This window comes from Heteronotia binoei, chromosome 8 (genome assembly GCF_032191835.1).
Source record: "Heteronotia binoei isolate CCM8104 ecotype False Entrance Well chromosome 8, APGP_CSIRO_Hbin_v1, whole genome shotgun sequence".
NCBI lineage: Eukaryota > Metazoa > Chordata > Lepidosauria > Squamata > Gekkonidae > Heteronotia > Heteronotia binoei.
This window is the reverse complement of record NC_083230.1, coordinates 127116426-127139174: the sequence shown is the minus strand read 5'-3', so window position 1 is coordinate 127139174 and position 22749 is coordinate 127116426. Positions and strand designations below refer to the sequence as shown.

The following is a 22749-nucleotide window of genomic DNA, read 5'->3' as shown; positions in this document are numbered from 1 at the left end:
GGAGGGCCAACAACAGGGCAGAGAGGCCGAGGCCTTCATAAGAACAGCAGAAGAGCCTGCTGGATCAGACCAGGGAGGGTCCATCTAGTCCAGCCTCTTGTCTCACATAGTGGCCAGCCAGTTGGGGAGGGGCCATGGCTCAGTGGCAGAGCCTCTGCTTTGCATGCAGAAGGTCCCAGGTTCAGTCCCCAGCATCTCCAGTTGAAAGGACAAGGCAGTAGGTGACGTGAAAAACCTCCCCTTGAAACCTTGGGGAGCCATTGCCTATCTAAGGGAACAGTGCTGACCTTGACGCCCAAGGGTTTGATTCAATAGAAGGCAGCTTCATGGGAAGGGGTTGTGGCCCAGTGGTAGAGCCTCTGCTTGGCATGCAGAAGGTCCCAGGTTCAATCCCCGGCATCTCCAGTTAAAAAGACCAGGTGGTAGGTGATGGGAAAGACCTCAGCCTGAGACCCTGGATAGCTGCTGCCAGTCTGAGTAGGCAATACTGGCCTTGATGGACTAAGGACCTGATTCGGTATATGTGAGTTGCTTTGGAGGAAGAGCAGCTGGGCACAGAGGCCAAGGCCTTCCCCTGTTATTACTTCTTAGCATCGGGCTTCAGAGATTTATGAACATATATGAACATTTGAAGCTGCCTTCTACTGAATCAGACCCTCGGTCCATCAAAGTCAGTCTTGCCTACTCATACTGGCAACTGCTCTCCAGGGTCTCAAGCTGAGGGTTTTCGCACCTACTTGCCTGGACCCTTTTGAGTTGGAGATGCCGAGAATTGAACCTGGGACCTTCTGCTTCCCGAGCAGATGCTTTACCACTGAGCCACCGTCCCTCCCAAATTCGCTGCCTCCAGCTATAGAATGTCAGTGGAGATCGCGACTAGGGAGGTGTAAAAGCTGGAGAAAGACAACAGACCCACTCCGTGTGAAAAATAATTCTCTGTATAATCCACAAAATACAATTTCTTTGTCTCAAATAATTCAATGGTACAGAAAGAAGACCATCCATTGCACGAAGCAACTACTGTCCAAAAACCATGTAATATTCAAACTGTAGTCCGACGATAAAAGAAACGGTCCAATTTTGTTTGGGATATGAACTAACCTTCTTCTGAGGACCGACTTCCGTCTTCGTAGGTTCAGTACGGTTGAAGTGCTGTAATTCATTTCTTGGCTTCCCAAGATTTTATTGTAATTCATTTTTCTGGAACACCACTGCCCATTTCAATCCATCAGCATTTAATTGCGTTCCTTTTTTGCAGTTAAATGCTGACGGATTGAAATTGGCAGTTATTTGAGACAAAAGTAGGTCTCAAAGAGCCTTTTCCCCTCTTACTCTTCACCATGGTGACCAAGTTCTGGCCACGCTCCGCATTTTCCCATGAAGAAAGTCCTGCTCCTCCTCTGGAAGGTGCTCTTGGTGAGTGAGACTCCCCCTCCTCTGTAATGTGTGCTTGAGGGGAGGTCCCCTTCCTCTGCATTGTGTGTGTGTGTGGAGGGGAGGAAACTAGTGGAAGAATGAGGTGGTAGAATGGATTCTGGTTGACAGGGTTTTTTTGCATGGATTCTCCGTGCACGCAAGCAGAAAACTAGTCCAGAAGAGAAACAGTTTCTGCTTCGCTTGCAGTATTGCACGCAATTCAATAAAATCCGTGCACGCAAGCAGAAAGCTAGTCCAGAAGAGAAACAGTTTCTGCTTTGCTTGCAATATTGCACGCAATTAAATAAAATCCGTGCACGCAAGCAGAAAGCTAGTCCAGAAGAGAAACAGTTTCTGCTTCGCTTGCAGTATTGCACGCAATTAAATAAAATCCGTGCACGCAAGCAGAAAGCTAGTCTAGAAGAGAAACAGTTTCTGCTTCGCTTGCAATATTGCGCGCAATTAAATAAAATCCGTGCACGCAAGCAGAAAGCTAGTCCAGAAGAGAAACAGTTTCTGCTTCGCTTGCAGTATTGCGTGCAATTAAATAAAATCCATGCACGCAAGCAGAAAGCTAGTCCAGAAGAGAAACAGTTTCTGCTTCGCTTGCAATATTGCCCGCAATTAAATAAAATCCGTGCACGCAAGCAGAAAGCTAGTCCAGAAGAGAAGCAGTTTCTGCTTTGCTTGCAATATTGTGTTCCAAGTCTGCTTCAAAGTGTTGGTATTGACCTTATAAGCCCTTTATAGTCGAGGTCCTGCATATCTACGGGACCACCTTTCTCCGTATGTTCCCCAGAGACTGCTGCGTTTAGGGTCACAAAATCTACTGTCCATTCCCGGACCAAGGGAGGCCAGGCTGTGTTCTGCATAGGCCAGCACCTTCTCAGTGGCAGCACCAGAAATGTGGAATGGCTTCCGGGAGGCCATAAGGGCCCTATGGGATCTTTCCCAATTCCGCAGGTCCTGCAAAACTGAACTATTTTGACAGGCCTTCAACATCTAAACCTGGAGTGTACCACTCCACAGTGCTGGGGAATGACGGCCATAGGATCACCGTCAGAAGAAATGAAAGGCCTGCCTATACTGAAGATAAATCAGCACCGCCTATACTGAAGTTACATCATTGGTTTTAAATTGTAATTATTGATAATTTATGGTTAGCCACCCTGAGTCACATAAGAGAAGCCATGTTGGATCAGGCCAATGGCCCATCCAGTCCAACACTCTGTGTCACAGAAGAACATAAGAGAAGCCATGTTGGATCAGGCCAGTGGCCCATCCAGTCCCACACTCTGTGTCACAGAAGAACATCAGAGAAGCCATGTTGGATCAGGCCAGTGGTCCCTCCTGTCCCACACTCTGTGTCACTTAAGAACATAAGAGAAGCCATGTTGGATCAGGCCAATGGCCCATCCAGTCCAACACTCTGTGTCACATAAGAACATAAGAGAAACCATGTTGGATCAGGCCAGTGGTCCATCCAGTCCAACACTCTGTGTCACATAAGAACATAAGAGAAACCATGTTGGATCAGGCCAATGGCCCATCCAATCCTACACTGTGTGTCACATAAGAACATAAGAGAAGCCATGTTGGATCGGGCCAATGGTCCCTCCAGTCCAACTCTCTGTGTCACATAAGAACATAGGAGAAACCATGTTGGATCAGGCCAATGACCCATCCAATCCAACACTCTGTGTCACGTAAGAACATAAGAGAAGCCATGTTGGATCAGGCCAATGGTCCCTCCAGTCACATAAGAACATAAGAGAAGTCATGTTGGATCAGGCCAGTGGTCTGTGTCACACAGTGGCCAAAAAACCCAGGTGCTATCAGGAGGTCCATCAGTGGGGCCAAGACACTAGAAGCCCTCCCACTGTGCCCCCCCAAGCACCAAGAATACAGGGCATCCCTCCCCCAGACAGAAGAACATAAGAGAAGCCATGTTGGATCAGGCCAATGGCCCATCCAGTCCAACACTCTGTGTCACACAATGGCCAAAAAACCCAAGTGCCATCAAAAGGTCCACCAGTTGGGCTAGAAGCTCTCCCACTGTGTCCCCCCTCCCAAGCACCAAGAATACAGAGCATCACTGCTCCAGACAGGGAGTCCAACAATACGCTGTGACCAATAGTCACCTCTGCTCCATTTGCTTATCCATTCCCCTCTTGAAGCTGTCTATGCTTGTAGCTGCCACCACCTCCTGTGGCAGTGAATACCACATGCTTGAAGACAGGGCAGAAGTCCCAGAACGTGGAGAGGGGAGAACCTGGCCGTGCGGTCAGCTGCCGCTTCATCACTCTTCCCCTGTTGTCTCTCCTGAAGTGAAAGGGGGCCGGTGGTCCGAGCTGGACGCGTCTCGGCAGAAGGCCTATGTGATGCGGCTGCTGGACGGGCTGGAGGTGGTCGACAGAGAGAAGAGGCTGAAAGTGGCCCGGGCCATTCTGTATCTGGCACAGGGTAAGGGCCAGCTGTTCCTTTCGCTTGCAGTCCATATTGAGCGGGACCAGTGGGGTCGGGAAGAAGGAGAAGACCGTAGATTTATGCCCAGGCCTCAGATTCAATGGGAGCTCACAGGAGCGCAGCTCCTGAACCTTTCTGAGAGTTCCTCCTCCTCCTTCAGAGAGTTCCACCTCCTTGTCCATTGGATAGTAGGTGCAGCTGCATAACAATCCCTGGATGAGCTCCACCACCTATTTTTCTACAAAATGACCCCTGTTTATACCCCGCCCTTTTCTCTGAATCAGAGTCTCAGAGTGGCTTACAAGCTCCTTTATGAACAAAGCAGGAGTCAAGTGGCACCTTTAAGACCAACCAAGTTTTATTGAGAACGTAAGCTTTTGTGTGTTCTCTAAGCACACTTCATCAGATGGGGGGATCAGGTATTGAATTAGAGACTTGGCCCACAATACCTGATCCCTTCGTCTGATGAAGTGTACTTAGAGAGCACACGAAAGCTTACGTTCTCAATAAAGCTTGGTTGGTCTTAAACGTACCACTTAACTCCTGCTTTGTTCAACTGCTTCAGACCAACATGGCCTGCTCTCTTGGATCTATCTCCTTTATGTTCTTCCCCCGCCTTTATCTTCTTCTTAGAGAGTCAGTTTGGTGCAGTGGTTAAGTGTGTGGGTGTCTGTTATGGGGGAATTAGATAAAAGAGGTTGTAAGCTGCTCTGAGTCTCAGATTCAGAGAGAAGGGCAGGGTATAAATCTGTGGTCTTCTTCCTCCTCTTCTTCCTCTTAGAATCGGAATCATAGAGTTGGAAGGGAACTCCAGGGTCACCTAGTCCAACCCCCTGCACAATGCAGGAAACCCACAAATACCTACCCCAGATTCACAGGATCTTCATCGCTGCCAGATGGCTATCTAGCTTCTGTTTAAAAACCTCCAAGGAAGGAGAGCCCACCACCTCCCGAGGAAGCTTATTCCGCTGAGGAATCGCTCTAACGGTCAGGAAGTTCTTCCTGATGTTGAGCCGGAAACTCTTTTGATTTATCAAAGATTTCAGGTTTTCACGGCTGGTAACATCATTAGGGTTTGTAGAATCTTTCGGGATCAAGTGCCGTGTTCTACTGGAGAAAGTTTTCCTTCCAGACGTTTTGTTCTCAGCTGCGGAGAACATCCTCAGTGGCGTTGCAGCCGGAGCAGGCGCTCTGACCTTCTTGGCTGCTGTGTGTTGAGTGGGGCCAGGGCTGCTGGAGAGCTGCTATTTCTAGGCTGGAGGGGGTGTGATGAAAGGGCAATTGGTTTGTGGATGTGCCCATTGTTTGGGGCTTCCTGGAAGGGTAGTGATAAGGAAACTGGCTGTTGAATGTGACCAGTGTTCCATGTTAATTGCTGGGAGGGTTGGAAGGGGTTTGAAGACAAGGAAGATGGTTGTTGACTGTGCTGATTGTTCTGTGGAATTTGCTGGTTGTTTTGAGACTTTCTGCAATTTTTATTGATTTAATTTCAACCCATTGGTTCTGGTCCTGCCTTCCGGGGCCACAGAAAACCATTCCACCCCATCCTCTATAGGACAGCCCTCCAAGTACTTGAAGATGGTGATCCTATCACCTCTCAGCCGCCTCCTCTCCAGGCTAAACATCCCCAGCTTCTTCAACCTTTCCTCATAGGACTTGGTCTCCAGACCCCTCACCATCTCTGTCGCCCTCCTCTGGACCCGTTCCAGCTTGTCTCTATCCTTCAATCTCCTTTATGTTCTTCCCCCTCCTTTGTCTTCTTCTTAGGGAGCCAGTTTGGTGTAGGGGTTAAGTGTGTGGGTGTCTGTTGTGGGGGAAGGAGATAAAGGAGACTGTGAGCCGCTCTGAGTCTCTGATTCAGAGAGAAGGGCGGGGTATAAATCTGTGGTCTTCTTCCTCTTCTTCATTGCTCAGCTTGGTTTTGTCTGTGGCTCTTGCAAGGTTGCATGGAATGTATCAGGAAAGCGTGTTCTGATTTTTTTCGACATTGAGCGTTGAGAGCTGAGGAACGAGAGCTTGACGCCTCTCTTGTCCCTCTGCTCGTCTTCCCAGGTGTCTTTGGCGATTGTGACACGGAGGCGGACGTCCTGTACTGGGCGCGCTACAACAACTTCCTCCTCTACGAGATGGGGACCTTCACGGCCTTCCTGGAGCTGCTCAACATGGAGATGGCGTAAGAAGGTCCTTTTTTTTTGGCAGAACATAGAATCGCAGAGTCGGAAGGGAAGTTTGTTTTTTTTTTAACTGAATTATTTGTAACGGCTTTAAACGTTTTTAATTGTTCCCATCTTTTCATGTCCGTCGCTTTGGGGACCCGGACTGGGTAGAAAGGCGGCATAAAAATATTTTGAAGGGATAAGGGATGTGGGCTTTGGCAGCTCAGCTCCTGGAGAGAAAGGACTGCCGGGTGGTTTTTTGACGAGGTTTCCCTGCTTAATTCCAGCAACAGCCAAGCCTGCAGCAGTGCCCTACGGAAACCCGCTATCTCCCTGGCCGACAGCACCGTCCTCAGGTGAGTGTAAAACCGCCAGGCCCCCGCCTCTTCGTGGACCATACTCTGAACGTGAGCCAACAGTGTGATGCGGTGGCTAAAAAGGCCAATGCAATTTTGGGCTGTATCCACAGAAGTCTAGTGTCCAGATCACGTGAAGTGAGGGTAGCGCTTTGCTCTGCTCTGGGAAGACCTCACCTGGAGTCTTGTGTTCAGTTTTGGGCGCCACATTTTAAGAAGGATCTAGACAAGCTGGAACGGGTCCAGAGGAGAGTGACGAAGATGGTGAGGAGACTGGAGACCAAGTCCTATGAGGAAAGGTTGAAGGAGCTGGGGATGTTTAGCCTGGAGAGAAGGCGGCTGAGAGGTGATAGGATCACCATCTTCAAGTCCTTGGAGGGCTGTCCTATAGAGGATGGAGTCTTGTGTTCAGTTTTGGGCACCACATTTAAAGAAGGATAGAGACAAGCTGGAACGGGTCCAGAGGAGGGCGACGAAGATGGTGAGGAGACTGGAGACCAAGTCCTATGAGGAAAGGTTGAAGGAGCTGGGGATGTTTAGCCTGGAGAGGAGGCGGCTGAGAGGTGATAGGATCACCATCTTCAAGTACTTGAAGGGGTGTCCTATAGAGGAAGGTGTGGAATTGTTTTCTGTGGCCCCAGAAGGTAGAATCAGAACTAATGGGCTGAAATTAAATTAAAAGAGTTTCCGGCTCAATTTTAGCCAGAAGAGAGCCAGTTTTGTGTAGTGGTTAAGTGCGTGGACTCTTATCTGGGAGAACCGGGTTTGATTCCCCACTCCTCCAGTTGCAGCTGCTGGAATGGCCTTAAGTTAGCCATAGCTATTGCAGGAGTTGTCTTTGAAAGGGCAGCTGCTGTGAGAGCCCCCTCAGCCCCACCCACCTCACAGGGTGTATGCTGTGGGGGGAGAAGTTATAGGAGATTGTAAGCTACTCTGAGTCTCTGATACAGAGTGAAGGGCGGGGTATAAATCTGCAGTCTTCTTCTTAGAAAGAACTTCCTGACTGTTAGAACAGTTCCTCAGTGGAACAGGCTTCCGCCTTGGGAGGTGGTGGGCTCTCTTTCCTTGGAGGTTTTTCAACAGAGGCTAGATGGCCATCTGACAGCAATGAGGATCCTGTGAATTTAGGGGGAGGTGTTTGTGAGTTTCCTGCACTGTGCACGGGGTTGGACTAGATGACCCTGGAGGTCCCTTCCAACTCTGAATCTTGCCACCAATCAATGAGGGGACTTACTGGAATCAGGACAGAGGCCTAGGTCTCTGTAGCAGTGACTTCATGGGCAACGGGAGACACTCTGGTATTTGGGCAAAAACCCTGTGGTGAAAAGGCGTCTACCGTCGAGTTGCTGCCCAAATGCCAGAGTGTAGCCCAGCAACGCAATGATGTCACTTCCTGTGTATGCCAGCCTCGGCCTTCCCCACAGTGCCAGTTATTTCCCCTCCCCCAGTGGTTGCCGGAAGTGATTTGACAACCCTATGGGGAGGGGCCTGCAAGAATGAGAAATGGGGCCTTTCTTTCTCTCCTTTTCCTTTGCTCCTCCCGAGTTGTCTTTTGCTCAAGGGAGCAATGTGGTGCTGAGTTCTGGAACTGGAAAGCACAACAAATCTTCAGTCCCCCCCCCCAAGAGTTCCTCTCACCATCTCCCCCATGCAAAAATATGCGCAGCGAGTTCTCTGACACTCGAGCGAGCAGAGACTTCATCACAGTCGAGTTTCAGACCTGGGGGGAGTAGGGTTGCCAAGTCCAGTTCAAGAAATATCTGGGGGCTTTGGGGGTGGAGCCAGGAGACATTGGGGGCGGAGCCAGGAGACATTGGGGGCGGAGCCAGGAGCAAGGGTGTGACAAGCATCGTTGAATTCCCAAGGGAGTTCTCGCCATCCCATTGAAAGGCACCGCACACCTTTTAAATGCCTTCCTTCCATTGGAAATAATGGATAGGGGCACCTTCTTTGGGAGCTCATAGTAATGGACCCCCCTTTGTACAATCTTTTTGAAACTTGGAGAGTGTTTTGAGGAGAGGCATCGGATGCTATGCTGAAAATTTGGTGCCTCTACCTCAAAAAAAAGGGCCCCAGATACCCATGGATCAATTCTCCGTTATACCCTATGGGAATTGGCCTCCATTAGGGTAAGATGTTCTTTCTGATCTTCCCTTCTTCAGGGTGCTGCTGAGCGTCATGTACCTGATGGTGGAAACCATCCGGGTGGAAAACGAGATGGACCTGCCAGAGTGGAAGACCTCCCGAGACACCTTCCGGATGGAGCTTAGTGAGTTTGTCCCTTGGTTTGGGGTTGCGAAAGAAACACACTGAAGTGCTGAGCTGAGAGGGTGGGAAGATGTCCTACCCCCAAAAAGGAAATGCCAGGTTGCATGGCATGCTACACATAATGCTGCTGCCTACCGAACCAGACTCATGGTCACTCGTGGTCAATATTGACTGCTCAGACTGGCAGCATCTCTCCAGAGTCTCAGGCTGAGGTCTTTCCCATCCCCTCCTTCCTGGTCCTTCTAACTGGAGATGCTGGGGATTGAACCTGGGACCTTCTGCGTGCCAAGCAGATGCTCAGCCACTGAGCCACAGCCCCACTTCATGGCTCTGCAGGGTCTCAGGTGGAGGTCTTTCCCATCCCCTCCTGCCTGGTCCTTTCAACTGGAGATGTCGGCAGTTGAACCTGGGACCTTCTGCATGCTGAGCAGAGGCTCTGCCACTGAGCCACAGCCCCACTTCATGGCTCTACAGGGTCTCATGCTGAGGTCTTTCCCATCACCTCCTGCCTGGTCCTTTCAACTGGAGATGCCGGGGATGGAACCTGGGACCTTCTACATGCCAAGCAGAGGCTCTACCACTGAGCCACAGCCCCACTTCATGGCTCTCCAGGATCTAAGACTGAGGTCTTTCCCATCACCTCCTGTCTGGTCCTTTCAATTGGAGATGCTGGGGATTGAGCCTGGGAACTTCTGCATGCTGAGCAGAGGCTCTGCCACTGAGCCACAGCCCCACTTCATGGCTCTCCAGGGTCTCAGGCTGAGGTCTTTCCCATCACCCACTGCCTGGTCCTTTCAACTGGAGATGCTGGGGATTGAACCTGGGACCTTCTGCATGCTGAGCAGAGGCTCTCCCACTGAGCCTCAGCCCCACTTCATGGCTCTCCAGGGTCTCAGGTTGAGGTCTTTCCCATCCCCTCCTACCTGGTCCTTTCAACTGGAGATGCCGTGGATTGAACCTGGGACCTTCTGCATGCGAAGCAGATGCTCTACCACTGAGCCACAGCTCCACTTCATGGCTCTCCAGGGTCTCAGGCTGAGGTCTTTCCCATCACCTCCTGCCTGGTCCTTTCAACTGGAGATGCCAGGGATTGAACCTGGGACCTTCTGCATGCGAAGCAGAAACTCTACCACTGAGCCACAGCTCCACTTCATGGCTCTCCAGGGTCTCAGGCTGAGGTCTTTCCCATCACCTCCTGCCTTCGTTCATCTCTCATGAATACATAACTTATGGGATTATGCATGGTCATGTAGAACCCGTGGGATCATACCTAGTGAATACGTGACTTGTGGGATTGAGTCTCTTTGCTGTTTCAGATTGGAGGCAAAAAGGCTGGGCTGGACGGGTGTCTCAGTTCAGCCCATTTTGTAGGGTTGCTTTTTTTAAATGCATCTTTTCTGCCTCTCTCTCTCTCTTTTCAGGTTTCCCTATCCACAGTGAAGAGCCGTTTGCCCTCTTACTCTTCACCATGGTGACCAAGTTTTGCAGTGGCCACGCTCCGCACTTTCCCATGAAGAAAGTCCTGCTCCTCCTCTGGAAGGTGCTCGTGGTGAGTGAGACCCCCCCTCCTCTGTAATGTGTTCCTGGGGGGAAGGTCCCCTTCCTCTGCATTGTGTGTGTGTGGAGGGGAGGAAAATAGCGGAAGAATGAGGTGGTAGAATGGATTCTGGTTGACAATTTTTTTTTTGCATGGATTCTCCATGCACACAAGCAGAAAGCTAGTCCAGAAGAGAAGCAGTTTCTGCTTCGCTTGCAATATTTGCAATAAGAACATAAGAGAAGCCATGTTGGATCAGACCAATAGCCCCTCCAGTCCAACACTTTGTGTCACATAAGAACATAAGAGAAGCCATGTTGGATCAGGCCAATGGCCCATCCAGTCCAACACTCTGTGTCACAGAAGAACATAAGAGAAGCCATGTTGGATCAGGCCAAGGCCCCTCCAGTCCAACACTTTGCGTCACAGAAGAACATAAGAGAAGCCATGTTGGATCAGGCCAATGGCCCATCCAGAGCAACACTCTGAGTCACATAAGAACATAAGAGAAGCCATGTTGGATCAGGCCAAGGCCCCTCCAGTCCAACACTCTGTGTCACAGAAGAACATAAGAGAAGCCATGTTGGATCAGGCCAAGGCCCCTCCAGTCCAACACTCTGTGTCACAGAAGAACATAAGAGAAGCCATGTTGGATCAGGCCAAGGCCCCTCCAGTCCAACACTTTGTGTCACAGAAGAACATAAGAGAAGCCATGTTGGATCAGGCCAATGGCCCATCCAGAGCAACACTCTGAGTCACATAAGAACATAAAAGAAGCCATGTTGGATCAGGCCAATGGCCCATCCAGTCCAACACTCTGAGTCACATAAGAACATAAAAGAAGCCCTGTTGGATCAGGCCAATGGCCCATCCAGTCCAACACTCTGTGTCACAGAAGAACATAAGAGAAGCCATGTTGGATCAGGCCAAGGCCCCTCCAGTCCAACACTTTGTGTCACAGAAGAACATAAGAGAAGCCATGTTGGATCAGGCCAATAGCCCCTCCAGTCCAATACTCTGTGTCACAGACGAACAGAAGAGAAGCCATTTTGGATCAGGCCAATGGCCCCTCCAGTTCAATACTCTGTGTCACAGAAGAACAGAAGAGAAGCCATTTTGGATCAGGCCAGTGGTCCATCCAGTTCAACACTCTGTGTCACATAAGAACATAAGAGAAGCCATGTTGGATCAGGCCAATGGCCCATCCAGTCCAACACTCTGTGTCACAGAAGAACATAAGAGAAGCCATGTTGGATCAGGCCAAGGCCCCTCCAGTCCAACACTCTGTGTCACAGAAGAACATAAGAGAAGCCATGTTGGATCAGGCTGATGGCCCATCCAGTCCAACACCCTGTGTCACATAAGAACATAAGAGAAGCCATGTTGGATCAGGCCAGTGGCCCATCCAGTCCAACACTCTGTGTCACATAAGAGAAGTCATGTTGGATCATGCCAGTGGCCCCTCCAGTCCAACACTCTGTGTCACAGAAGAACATAAGAGAAGCCATGTTGGATCAGGACAACGGCCCATCTAGTCCAACACTCTGTGTCACATAAGAGAAGCCATGTTGGATCAGGCCAGTGGCCCATCCAGTCCAACACTCTGTGTCACATAAGAACAGAAGAGAAGCCATGTTGGATCAGGACAACGGCCCATCTAGTCCAACACTCTTTGTCACATAAGAGAAGCTATGTTGGATCAGGCCAATGGCCCATCCAGTCCAACACTCTGTGTCACAGAAGAACATAAGAGAAGCCATGCTGGATCAGGCCAATGGCCCCTCCAGTCCAATACTCAGACCGATTTCCCACTCACGTTACGCTGCTCTGACGTTCCTCTTCTCAGTGGGGCTTCCTTCTGATTTCACACTCTGCCCTGGGGCTGCTAAAAACCAGTTTCTGTTTGCTGCACGAAAATGCCGACGCGAGCTGCAGCCCCGGGGCAGAGTGTGAAATCAGAAGGAAGCCCCAATGAGAAGAGGAATGTCAGAGCAGCGTAAGGTGAGTGGGAAATCGGTCTCTGTCACACAGTGGCCAAAACCCAGTGGGGCCAGGACACTAGAAGTCCTCCCACTGTTGCCCCCCGTCCAAACACCAAGAATACAGAGCATCTCTTGCCCCAGACAGAGAGTTCCAGCAATTTGCTGTGGCTAATAGCCACTGATGGACCTCTGCTCTAGATGTTTCTCCCATTCCCTCATGAAGCTGTCTATGCTTGCAGCCGTCACCACCTCCTGTGGCAGTGAATTCCACATGTTAATCACCCTTTGGGTGAAGAAGTACTTCCTTTTATCCGTTCTAACCTGACTGCTCAGCAATTCCATTGAATGCCCACGAGTTCTTGTATTGTGAGAATGGGAGAAAAGGACTTCTTTCTCTGCCTTCTTTATGATATTTGTTTATTCTGTTTGCAAAGGTGTCCGGATCAGGCCCCCAGAGGGTTCCTAATCAGGCCTGTGAGCTAGTCTGCTTTCTTCTTTCTTTCTCTTGCCTTCCCTCTGTGTCACAGCTTGCTTTGCCAGGCTTGCTCAGTCGCACAGAAGCTACAGAGCAAAGCTTCTATTTTCTCCATTGGCTGAGGCTCCTCCCTTGGGGAGGAGGGATAGCTTTCTTTGCCAGGCTATCTCAGTCGCACAGGGGAGCTATTGAGCCAAGCCTCTTTTCCTTCTATTTGGATGAGGCTCCGCCCCATCATCCCCCAGGGAAGGAGGGAAAGAGCCAGAGCTTCCTTTGCCCAGTTCCCTCAATCACACAGGAGAAATACAAAATCTTTAATTGTGTTTATCTGTGTCCTTTATAAAGTTAAAATCTCTGCTACCTGACGTTACATTTTATGACACACACCGCCCAGCCCAACAAGGTCTAATTTATGTGAGCTCTGGCCCTCATAACAAATGAGTTCGACACCCCTGTTCTAATGTGGTTCTTCCTTCTGCCACTCGCCCATATTCGTAGGTGGATTGGTCTCTTTTGTCCACTTGGTTTTCTTCAGGGCTTTTTTTGTAGCAGGAACATTTGCATCGTAGGCCACGCCCTCCTGATGTAGCCAATCCTCCTGGAGCTTCCAGCAGGCCCTGGATGAAGAGCCCTGTAAGGAATTCTAGCAGGACCTCCTTTGCATATTAGGCCACACACCCCTGATGCAGCCAATCTCCTGGAGCTTCCAGCAGGCCCTGGACAAAGAGCCCTGTAAGCTCTTGGAGGATTGGCTACGTCAGGAGGGCGTGGCCTAATATGCAAAGGGGCTCCTGCTAGAATTCCACCCCTGCCTTTGCATATTAGGCCACACCTCCCTGCTGTTGCCAGTCCTGTCGTGCTTTCTGTCCCTGCAGTTCACCCTGGGCGGTTTCGAATCCCTCCAGGCCATGAAAGTGAGGAAGAGGGAGGAAATGGGCCTCCCGCCTCTGCCGGAGGACAGCATCCAGATCATGCGCAGGATGCGGGCCGCTTCACCCCCGGCCTACGCCATCGAGCTGGTGGAGCAGCAGCAGCAGAAGCGGGGGCACCGGAGCAGGAGGGTAAGAGCCAGACGGTGGGGGGGGGGGCGGTAATCTTTGCTTCTGGTGTGCCGAAGTCTGAGATGCATGGAAGCTGCCTCTCTCTTAGGGGTGCCAGCCTCCAGGTGGAAGGACAAAGAGGAACTTAGCGTGGCTAAGTGCATGGAAGAGCGAGCCAAAAAGGCACGCTATCGCAGAAAATATATCCCTGTAAATTGCTGAATTGCAAAAAATAGACAACAAATTATGTTTATAGGAGAAATCCAATGCACGGTTATAGGATGGGGGAGACTTGTCTTAGCAGTAGTCTGTGCGAAAAGGATCTAGGGGTCTTGGTGGATCATACGCTGAATGTGAGTCAACAGTGTGATGCGGTGGCTAAAAAGGCAAATGCAATTTTGGGCTGTATCGACAGAAGTCTAGCGTCCAGATCACGTGATGTGATGGTATCGCTTTACTCTGCTCTGGTAAGACCTCCCCTGGAGTATTGTGTTCAGTTTTGGGCACTACAATTTAAGAAGGATATAGACAAGCTGGAACGGGTCCAGAGGAGCGCGACGAAGATGGTGAGAGGTCTGGAGACCAAGTCCTATGAGGAAAGGTTGAAGGAGCTGGGGATGTTTAGCCTGGAGAGGAGGCGGCTGAGAGGTGATAGGATCACCATCTTCAAGTCCTTGAAGGGCTGTCCCATAGAGGATGGTGTAGGATTGTTTTCTGTGGCCCCAGAAGGTCGGACGAGAACCAACAGGTTGAAATTAAATCAAAAGGGTTTCCAGCTCAGCATTATCCTCTCCAGGCTAAACATGCCCAGCTCCTTCAGCCTTTCTTCACAGAAATATTGCAAGTCTTCGTCCCTGCTGCTCCCCGCCCTCCCTTAAGTGACATTGGTGTGCCTGGCCCCTCCTCCTGCAGCAGCCATTTTGTGATTGCATCCACTATAGTGTTCTGGAATTGCAAAAGCGCCCTCAGGTGCAAAAGGCAGCATTTGTTCGCAACTGGATGGTCTTTCTCCACAAAAGAAGACCATGACGATGACATTGGATTTATATTCCGCCCTCCACTCAGAGTCTCAGAGCGTCTCACAATCTCCTTTCCCTTCCTCCCCCACAACAAACACCCTGTGAGGTGGGTGGGGCTGAGAGGGTTCTCACAGCAGCTGCCCTTTCAAGGACAGACTCTCAGAGCGGCTCACAATCTCCTTTCCCTTCCCCGCCCCCACAACAGACACCCTGTGAGGTAGATGAAGATATTGGATTTATATCCCGCCCTCCACTCCGAAGAGTCTCAGAGCGGCTCACAATCTCCTTTTCCTTCCTCCCCCATAACAGACACCTTGTGAGGTAGATGAAGACATTGGATTTATATCCTACCCTCCACTCCGAAGAGTCTCAGAGCGACTCACAATCTCCTTTCCCTTCCCCCCCCCACAACAGACACCCTGTGAGGTAGATGAAGATATTGGATTTATATCCCGCCCTCCACTCCGAAGAGTCTCAGAGCGGCTCACAATCTCCTTTCCCTTCCTCCCCCACAATAAACACCCTGTGAGGTGGGTGGGGCTGAGAGGGTTCTCACAGCAGCTGCCCTTTCAAGGACAGAGTCTCAGAGTGGCCTACAATCTCCTTTCCTTTCCTCCCCCACAACAGAGACCCTGTGAGATGGGTGGGCCTGAGAGGGCTCTCCCAGAAGCTGCTCTTTCAAGGACAACTCCTATGATAGCTGCGGCTGACCCAAGGCCATTCCAGCAGCTGCAAGTGGAGGAGTGGGGAATCAAACCCGGTTCTCCCAGTTAAGGGAGCTATGGCTGACCCAAGGCCATGCCAGCAGCTGCAAGTGGAGGAGTGGGGAATCAAACCCGGTTCTGCCAGATAAGAGAGCTATGGCTGACCCAAGGCCATTCCAGCAGGTGCAAGTGGAGGAGTGGGGGAATCAAACCCGGTTCTCCCAGATAAGAGTCCACACACTTCAGCACTACACGAAACTGGCACAGAAGAAGATTTGGCTCCAGACAAGTGCTTGCAGTGCCATCCCCAGTGTTGTGTGGGTGCAGCCAGAGAGACTGCCATGGGCAGGGCTGCATCATTTGTCTCCCCCCCCCCAACCTCAGAAAGCCAGTTTGGTGTAGTGGTGAAGTGGGCGAACTCTTATCTGGGAGAACCGGGCTTGATTCCCCCCTCCTCCACTTGCAGCTGCTGGAATGGCCTTGGGTCAGCCAAAGCTCTCTTATCTGGGAGAACCGGGTTTGATTCTCCACTCCTCCACTTGCAGCTGCTGGGATGGTCTTGGGTCGGCCATAGCTCTCGTAGAGCTGTCCTTGAAAGGGCACCTTCTGTCAGAGCTCTCTCAGCCCCCTTACAGACACCTTACAGGGTGTCTCTTGAGGGGGAAAAAGATAAAGGAGATTATGAGCCACTCTGAGACACTGTCCTTGAAATGGTAGCTTCTGAGTGACCTCTCTTAGCCCCACCCACCTCACAGGATGTCTGTTGTGTGTGGGGGGGGGGGAGGGGAAGGTAAAGGAGACTGTGACCACTCTGAGACTCTGTCCTTGAAAGGGCAGCTTCTGGGAGAGCTCTCTCAGCCCCACCCACCTCAAAGGGTGTCTGTTGTGTGTGTGTGTGGGTGGGGGGGGGGAGGTAAAGGAGATTGTGACCACTCTGAGATTCAGAGTGTAGGGCGGGTTATAAATCCAGTATCTTCTTCCTGTGAAGTTCTCTCCCTCTTCCCGCATGCAGCCGCTTATGAAGCAGGACAGCTTGGACATTTACAACGAGAGAGACCCCTTCAAGAACGACGAGGGGGTGGCGGACGAGGAAGAGGCCGATGAGATCGACAGTGGGATCGAAGGGGAGCTGGACATGTTGGAGCGCGACACAGTCGTCCAGCCAGTCTCGGTGCTGCGCCCGCCGGTCGAAAGAGTCTCCTTTCCCAAGGGTCTTCCCTGGGCCCCCAAAGTCAGGTATTTCCTCCCCTCGCTTCCCCACGCTTGCCCTGTTCTCTTTCTAACATATGAACACATATGAACATATGAAGCTGCCTTATACTGAATCAGCCCCTGGGTTCATCAAAGCCTGTCTTGTCTACTCAGACTGGCAGCAGCTCTCCAGGGTCTCAAGCTGAGGTTTTTCACTCCTATTTGCCTGGACCCTTTTAGTGGGAGATGCTGGGGATTGAACCTGGGACCTTCTGCTTACCAAGCAAATGCTCTACCACTGAGCCACAGTCCCTCCCCTGCTCTCCAGGGTCTCAAGCTGAGGTTTTTCATGCCTACTTGCCTGGACCCCTTTTTTTAAAGTTGGAGATGTCGGGGATTGAACCTGGGACCTTCTGCTTTCCAAGCAGATGCTCTACCATTGAGCCACTGTCGCTCCCTGTCCCACTGTCCCTACTCGGAGAACGCCCTTGGGGGTCGATAGTAATAGTGCAACATTGGGGGCCCGCACTCTCCCTCACCTAGGGAACAATGCCGTGTTTCTATGGCTAGTCCAAGGTTGGCTGAACTGTGGCTCTTTCATACGTATTGTGTGGCTCTCAAAGCCCTCCCCACCCCGTCAGCCAGCTTGGAGAAGGCATTTCTCTCTTTAAATCACTTCGCCAAGCCAGCCAGCGGTTTGGAGAATGCATTAAAAGTTAAAGTTGCTTTCTTTCCACCTCTCTCCTCCCTCCCTCCCTCCGTTCCTGGAGCTTACAGAAGGCCCTGTACGAAGAGCCCTGTAAGCTCTTGGAGGATTGGTTGCATCAGGGAGGTGTGGCCTAATATGCAAAGGAGTTCTTGCGACAAAAAAAGAGCCCTGAGTATAAATATAATGGTATTCTTAAAGGTACATGACATTCATTCACAAAACCCTAGGAAACATAGGCAATAGGACCTATAACAAGGCACTCTTTCTGAACCTAGACACAGAGGCTGTAAAGTCTTCCAAAAGAGGTGCTCAGGTGTGCAAAAGGATGTTTAAAAATCCATCAATTTCACTAGACCGCAACAGACTGAAAAGAGCTGGCATGGTATTCTCCCAAAGTCTCCACTGCCCAAAAGTGCTTGAATAAATTCTCCACTTTTGGGCAGTGGAGACTTTAGAAGACTCAGGGAGGAGTGTCAAACATGCAGCCCGGGGGCCGAATCAGACCCTCGGGCGAGTGGCTGTCGTCTGCTTCCTTCTCCCTCTCTCTCGCTTCCTTCTCCATCACAGCTTGTTTTGCCAGGCTTGCTCAATCGCACAGGAGCTGCAGAGCAAAGCCTCTGTTTTCTCCATTGGCTGAGGCTCCTCCCTTGGCAGAGCTCACTTTGCCAGGCTCTCTCAATCACAGCAGAGCTACTGAGCAAAGCCTCTCTTCCTTCTATTGGCTGAGGCTCCTTCCCATCCTGGTCCCCTGAGGAAGGAAGGAAACAGCCAGAGCTTCCTTTGCCCAGTTCCCTGGATCCCATGGGAGAAATACAATGAAAAAGCCTTTAAGACTGAGTGCTAATGTTTTAAGGCTGTTTTAGAGCTTTGTGTTTGTCTGTCTCCTTTATAAAGCTTATATCTCTGCTACACACATGGCCCGGCCCAACCCGACATGGCTCGGCCCGACAAGGTCTCATTTATGTCATGTATGTATTTAAGATTAAGTTGCAGAAATATACATTTTATAAGGACACAAATACAAGAGATTTTTTTTAAAACTTAAAACATTAGCACTTGGTCTTAAAGGTGCTTTCTTTGTATCTCTCCCCTGGGACCCAGGGAACTGGGCAAAGGAAGCTCTGGCTCTTTCCTTCCTTCCCCAGGAGGAGGAGTAGCCTCAGCCAATGGAAGGGAGAGAGGCTTGGCTCAGTAGCTCTGCTGTGCGATTGAGAGAGCCTGGCAAAGCAAGCTGTTCCTCCCCAAGGGAGGAGCCTCAGCCAATGGAGAAAATAGAGGGTTTTGCTCTGTAGTTCCTGTGCGATTGAGCAAGCCTGGCAAAGCAAGCTGTTATACAGAAAAAAGCTAGAGAAAGGGAGAAGGAAGCAGAGGACAGCCAGTTGCTCAGGGGCCTGATAGGAACGCTCTGGGGGCCACATTTGGCCCCCAGGCCGCATGTTTGACACCTCTGCTCTATTTGTTCCCAGTGAGGTGTGGGCTTTGGGGGGGGGGTTGTTTTTTTGTTTTGCTTTCTGCAGCTTGGTGACTCACGGGGCCCTTTTTCGTCTCTCTTCTTCTCTTTCAGGCAGAAAGATATAGAGCACTTCCTCGAGGCGAGCAGGAACAAATTCATTGGCTTTACCCTCGGCCAGTGAGTACGATGCAGCTGCCAACTGAGCTAGGAAATGTCTGGAAATCTGAAGGCGGAGCCTGGGGGAGAACAGGAGTTGAGAGGGGGGGAAACGACCTCTGCTGGGGTATATTGCCATAGAGTCCACTCTCTAAAGCAGCCATTTCTTCCAGGGGCGCAGTCCCTGTTGTCTGCAGATTAGTTGTAATTCTAGGAGATCTCCAGGCTTCTCCTGGAGGATGGCAACTCTAAATTCTGGGAGGTGGGAAGAAATTTGGGGGGAGGCACCTCTTGCCAGTTGTTCCTAAATGTTGCTCACCAGATTGAGAGCTGGCCAGAACTTCCTTTCCCAAGCCTGCATTATGTGCTGTAGAATATAGTCCCCTCAGACCACAGCACCGCAGTGGTGCCCTTTAAAATAGGGGCAGATGAAGTTGGAACCTCAGAAGAGCCCTGCTGGATCAGACCAGTGAGGGTCCATCTAGTCCAGCCTCCTGTCTCACACAGGGGCCAGCCAGTTCTGGAGGGCCAACAACAGGGCAGAGAGGCCAAGGCCTTCGTAAGAACCTCAGAAGAGCCCTGCTGGATCAGACCAGTGAGGGTCCATCTAGTCCAGCCTCCTGTCTCACGCAGGGGCCAGCCAGTTCCTCACACAGGGGCCAGCCAGTTCTGGAGGGCCAACAACAGGGCAGAGAGGCCGAGGCCTTCGTAAGAACATCAGAAGAGCCCTGCTGGATCAGACCAGTGAGGGTCCATCTAGTCCAGCCTCCTGTCTCACGCAGGGGCCAGCCAGTTTCTCTGGAGTGCCAACAACAGGGCAGAGAGGCTGAGGTCTTCATAAGAACCTCAGAAGAGCCCTGCTGGATCAGGCCAGGGAGGGTCCACCTAGTCCAGCCTCCTGTCTCACACAGAGGCCAACCAGTTCCTCTGGAGGGCCAACAACAGGGCAGAGAGGACAAAGGCCTTCATAAGAACCTCAGAGGAGCCCTGCTGGATCAGACTAGTGAGGGTCCATCTAGTCCAGCCTCCTGTCTCACACAGGGGCCAGCCAGTTTCTCTGGAGTGCCAACAACAGGGCAGAGAGGCTGAGGTCTTCATAAGAACCTCAGAAGAGCCCTGCTGGATCAGGCCAGGGAGGGTCCATCTAGTCCAGCCTCCTGTCTCACACAGTGGCCAGCCAGATCCTCTGGAGGGCCAACAACAGGGCAGAGAGGACAAGGCCTTCATAAGAACCTTAGAGGAGCCCTGCTGGATCAGACTAGGGAGGTTCCATCTAGTCTAACATCCTGTCTCACACGGTGGCCAACCAGTTCCTCTGGAGAGCCAACAACAGGGCAGAGAGGCCGAGGCTTTCGTAAGAACATCAGAAGATTCCTTCTGGATCAGACCAGTGAGGGTCCATCTAGTCCAGCCTCCTGTCTCATATAGTGGCCAGCCAGTTTCTCTGGAGTGCCAACAACAGGGCAGAGAGGCTGAGGTCTTCATAAGAACCTCAGAAGAGCCCTGCTGTATCAGACCAAGGAGGGTCCACCTAGTCCAGCATCCCGTCACATACAGTGGCCAGCCAGCTCCTCTGGAGGGCCAACAACAGGGCAGAGAGGCTGAGTTCTTCATAAGAACATCAGAAGAGCCCTGCTGGATCAGACCACTGAGGGTCCATCTATTCCAGCCTCCTGTCTCACACAGTGGCCAACCAGCTCCTTTGGAGTGCCAACAACAAGGCATAGAGGTTGAATCCTTCCCCCGATGTCACCTCCTGGCCAGGTATGCTTTTGTGCAAGACATTTAGGAAAGGTGACCTCATTAGAATTTGTCGTTCACTCTTTCCATGTCTCTTGTTTCTCCAGGGACACAGATACCTTGGTCGGCCTCCCACGCCCCATCCATGAAAGCGTGAAGACCCTAAAGCAGGTAATTCCAAAGTTTCCTAACAATGAAGTGTGTGTGTGTGTTTGGGGGAGGGGGGGGGGCTGCAAACGCTGTAATCCAGGCGTGTCAAACTCATTTGTTATGAGGGCCAGATCTGACCTAAATCAGACCTTGTCGGGGCAGACCGGACCGTGTGTGTACTTATTTAAGATTAGGTAGCAGAGATATAAACTTTTTAAAGGACACAGACAAGCACGACTAACTTTTTTTGTTTAAACTTAAAATAAAACATGCTTAAAACATTAGCACTTCCAGGGAACTGGGCAAAGGAAGCTCTGGCTCTTTCCTTCCTTCCCCAGGGGACCAGGATGGGGAGGAGCCTCAGCCAATGGAGAAAATAGAGGTTTTGCTCCGTAGCTGCTGGGCGATTGAGCAAGCCTTGTAAAGCAAGCTGAGGTTCAAACGGAAGCAAGAGAGGGGGAGAAAGAAGCAGACGAGTGCCAGTTGCTCAGGGGCCCGATTCGGCCCCCGGACTGCATGTTTGACACCCCTGCGTATTCTTTTGATGTTTGGGATTCACAGCTGCCTCCTGGGAGCCCAGTGCTGATTGCTGTCTTGTCTCCATCACAGAGGCTCGGAGGAGGAAACTGCAGGGGCTAAAGAGAGCCCCTGGGCCTAGCCTTTCCTAGCCAGGGGTTCAAGTTCAAGAGCACCTCAAAGACCAAAAAGATTGCCATGATATAATCTTTCAAGAGGACTCGGGGATCTCCACCCCTCCTTGTATCTGGGGAAGGGAGCTCTCGGAAGCTCCTCCTTCAGAAATCTTGTTGGTCTCTAAGGTGCTTCTGGGTTCGAATCTTGCTGTTCTACGGCGGATCCACGTGGCTTCCCTCTGGATCTATTTGGGGAGCTTCGACTCTCAAAAGCTCACAGCCTGAAGATCGTATTGGTCTTTAAGGGGATCCTGGATTTGAATCTTGTTCTTCTACTACAGACTGAGAAGGCTACTCACCTGAAATGTCGTAGCCAAGGACTCCAGTGATCACGGGGCAGGACTGGCTCTGTCCTGACCCCGTGGTAGAACAGCTTTGTCTAGCCCGGGGGTGGCCAAACTGCTGCTCGGGAGCCACGTGTGGCTCTTTCACACGTATTGTGTGGCTCTCGATGCCCTCACCACCCCGTCGGCCAGCTTGGAGAAGGCAAAAACAGAGAGAGAGGGCAGTTCTCTCTTTAAATCACTTCACCAACTCAAGCCAGCTGGCAGTTGGAGAATGCGTGTAAAGTTAAAGTTGCTTTCTTTCCATCTTTCCCTCCCATCTACTTGCTTTCTTCCCTCCTTCATATGGACATAATAAGCTGCCTTATACTGAATCAGACCCTCGGTCCATCAAAGTCAGCATTGTCTACTCAGACTGGCAGCGGCTCTCCAGGGTCTCAAGCGGAGGTTTTTCACACCTACTTGCCTGGACCCTTTTGAGTTGGAGATGCCGGGGATTGAACCTGGGACCTTCTGCTTACCAAGCAGGTGCTCTACCACTGAGCCACCGTCCCTCCGCATATATATGAATGTATGAAGCTGCCTTCTACTGAATCAGACCCTCAGTCCATCAAAGTCAGCATTGTCTACTCAGATTGGCAGCGGCTCTCCAGGGTCTCAAGCTGAGGTTTTTCACACCCACTTGCCTGGACCCTTTTTTAGTGGAGATGCCGGGGATTGAACCTGGGACCTTCTGCTTACCAAGCAGGTGCTCTACCACTGAGCCACTGTCCCTCCCCTGACCGGCAGTGGCTCTCCAGGGTCTCAAGCTGAGGTTTTTCACGCCTACTTGCCTGGGAAATATTTGCCTTCCTTCCTGTCTTGTGGCCCTTAAACATCTGATGTTCACGTCTTGCGGCTCTCAAAAAATCTGATGTTCATTTCTTGTGGCTCTCAAACATCTGACGTTTATTCA

General features: G+C 51.1%; 1 protein-coding gene and 2 non-coding genes across 3 annotated transcripts in view; 1 reads left to right on the top strand and 2 right to left on the bottom strand.

The window, feature by feature from the left end:
• Positions 1-22749, top strand: part of STRIP2 (striatin interacting protein 2) — a 59977-nt gene that overhangs the window by 1664 nt on the left and 35564 nt on the right. The window contains exons 2-10 of the mRNA XM_060246032.1: positions 3745-3879; positions 5935-6055; positions 6326-6394; positions 8557-8663; positions 10084-10211; positions 13532-13717; positions 16432-16655; positions 18884-18949; positions 20776-20839. Of these exons, the coding sequence (XP_060102015.1) occupies positions 3798-3879; positions 5935-6055; positions 6326-6394; positions 8557-8663; positions 10084-10211; positions 13532-13717; positions 16432-16655; positions 18884-18949; positions 20776-20839 (1047 nt within the window). The 5' untranslated portion in view covers positions 3745-3797. The remainder of the gene's footprint in view (positions 1-3744; positions 3880-5934; positions 6056-6325; positions 6395-8556; positions 8664-10083; positions 10212-13531; positions 13718-16431; positions 16656-18883; positions 18950-20775; positions 20840-22749) is intronic.
• TRNAA-CGC (transfer RNA alanine (anticodon CGC)) lies at positions 9600-9671 on the bottom strand. Its single transcript has one exon. It is a non-coding gene; the product is annotated as a tRNA-Ala (tRNA).
• TRNAA-CGC (transfer RNA alanine (anticodon CGC)) lies at positions 9738-9809 on the bottom strand. The gene has a single exon. It is a non-coding gene; the product is annotated as a tRNA-Ala (tRNA).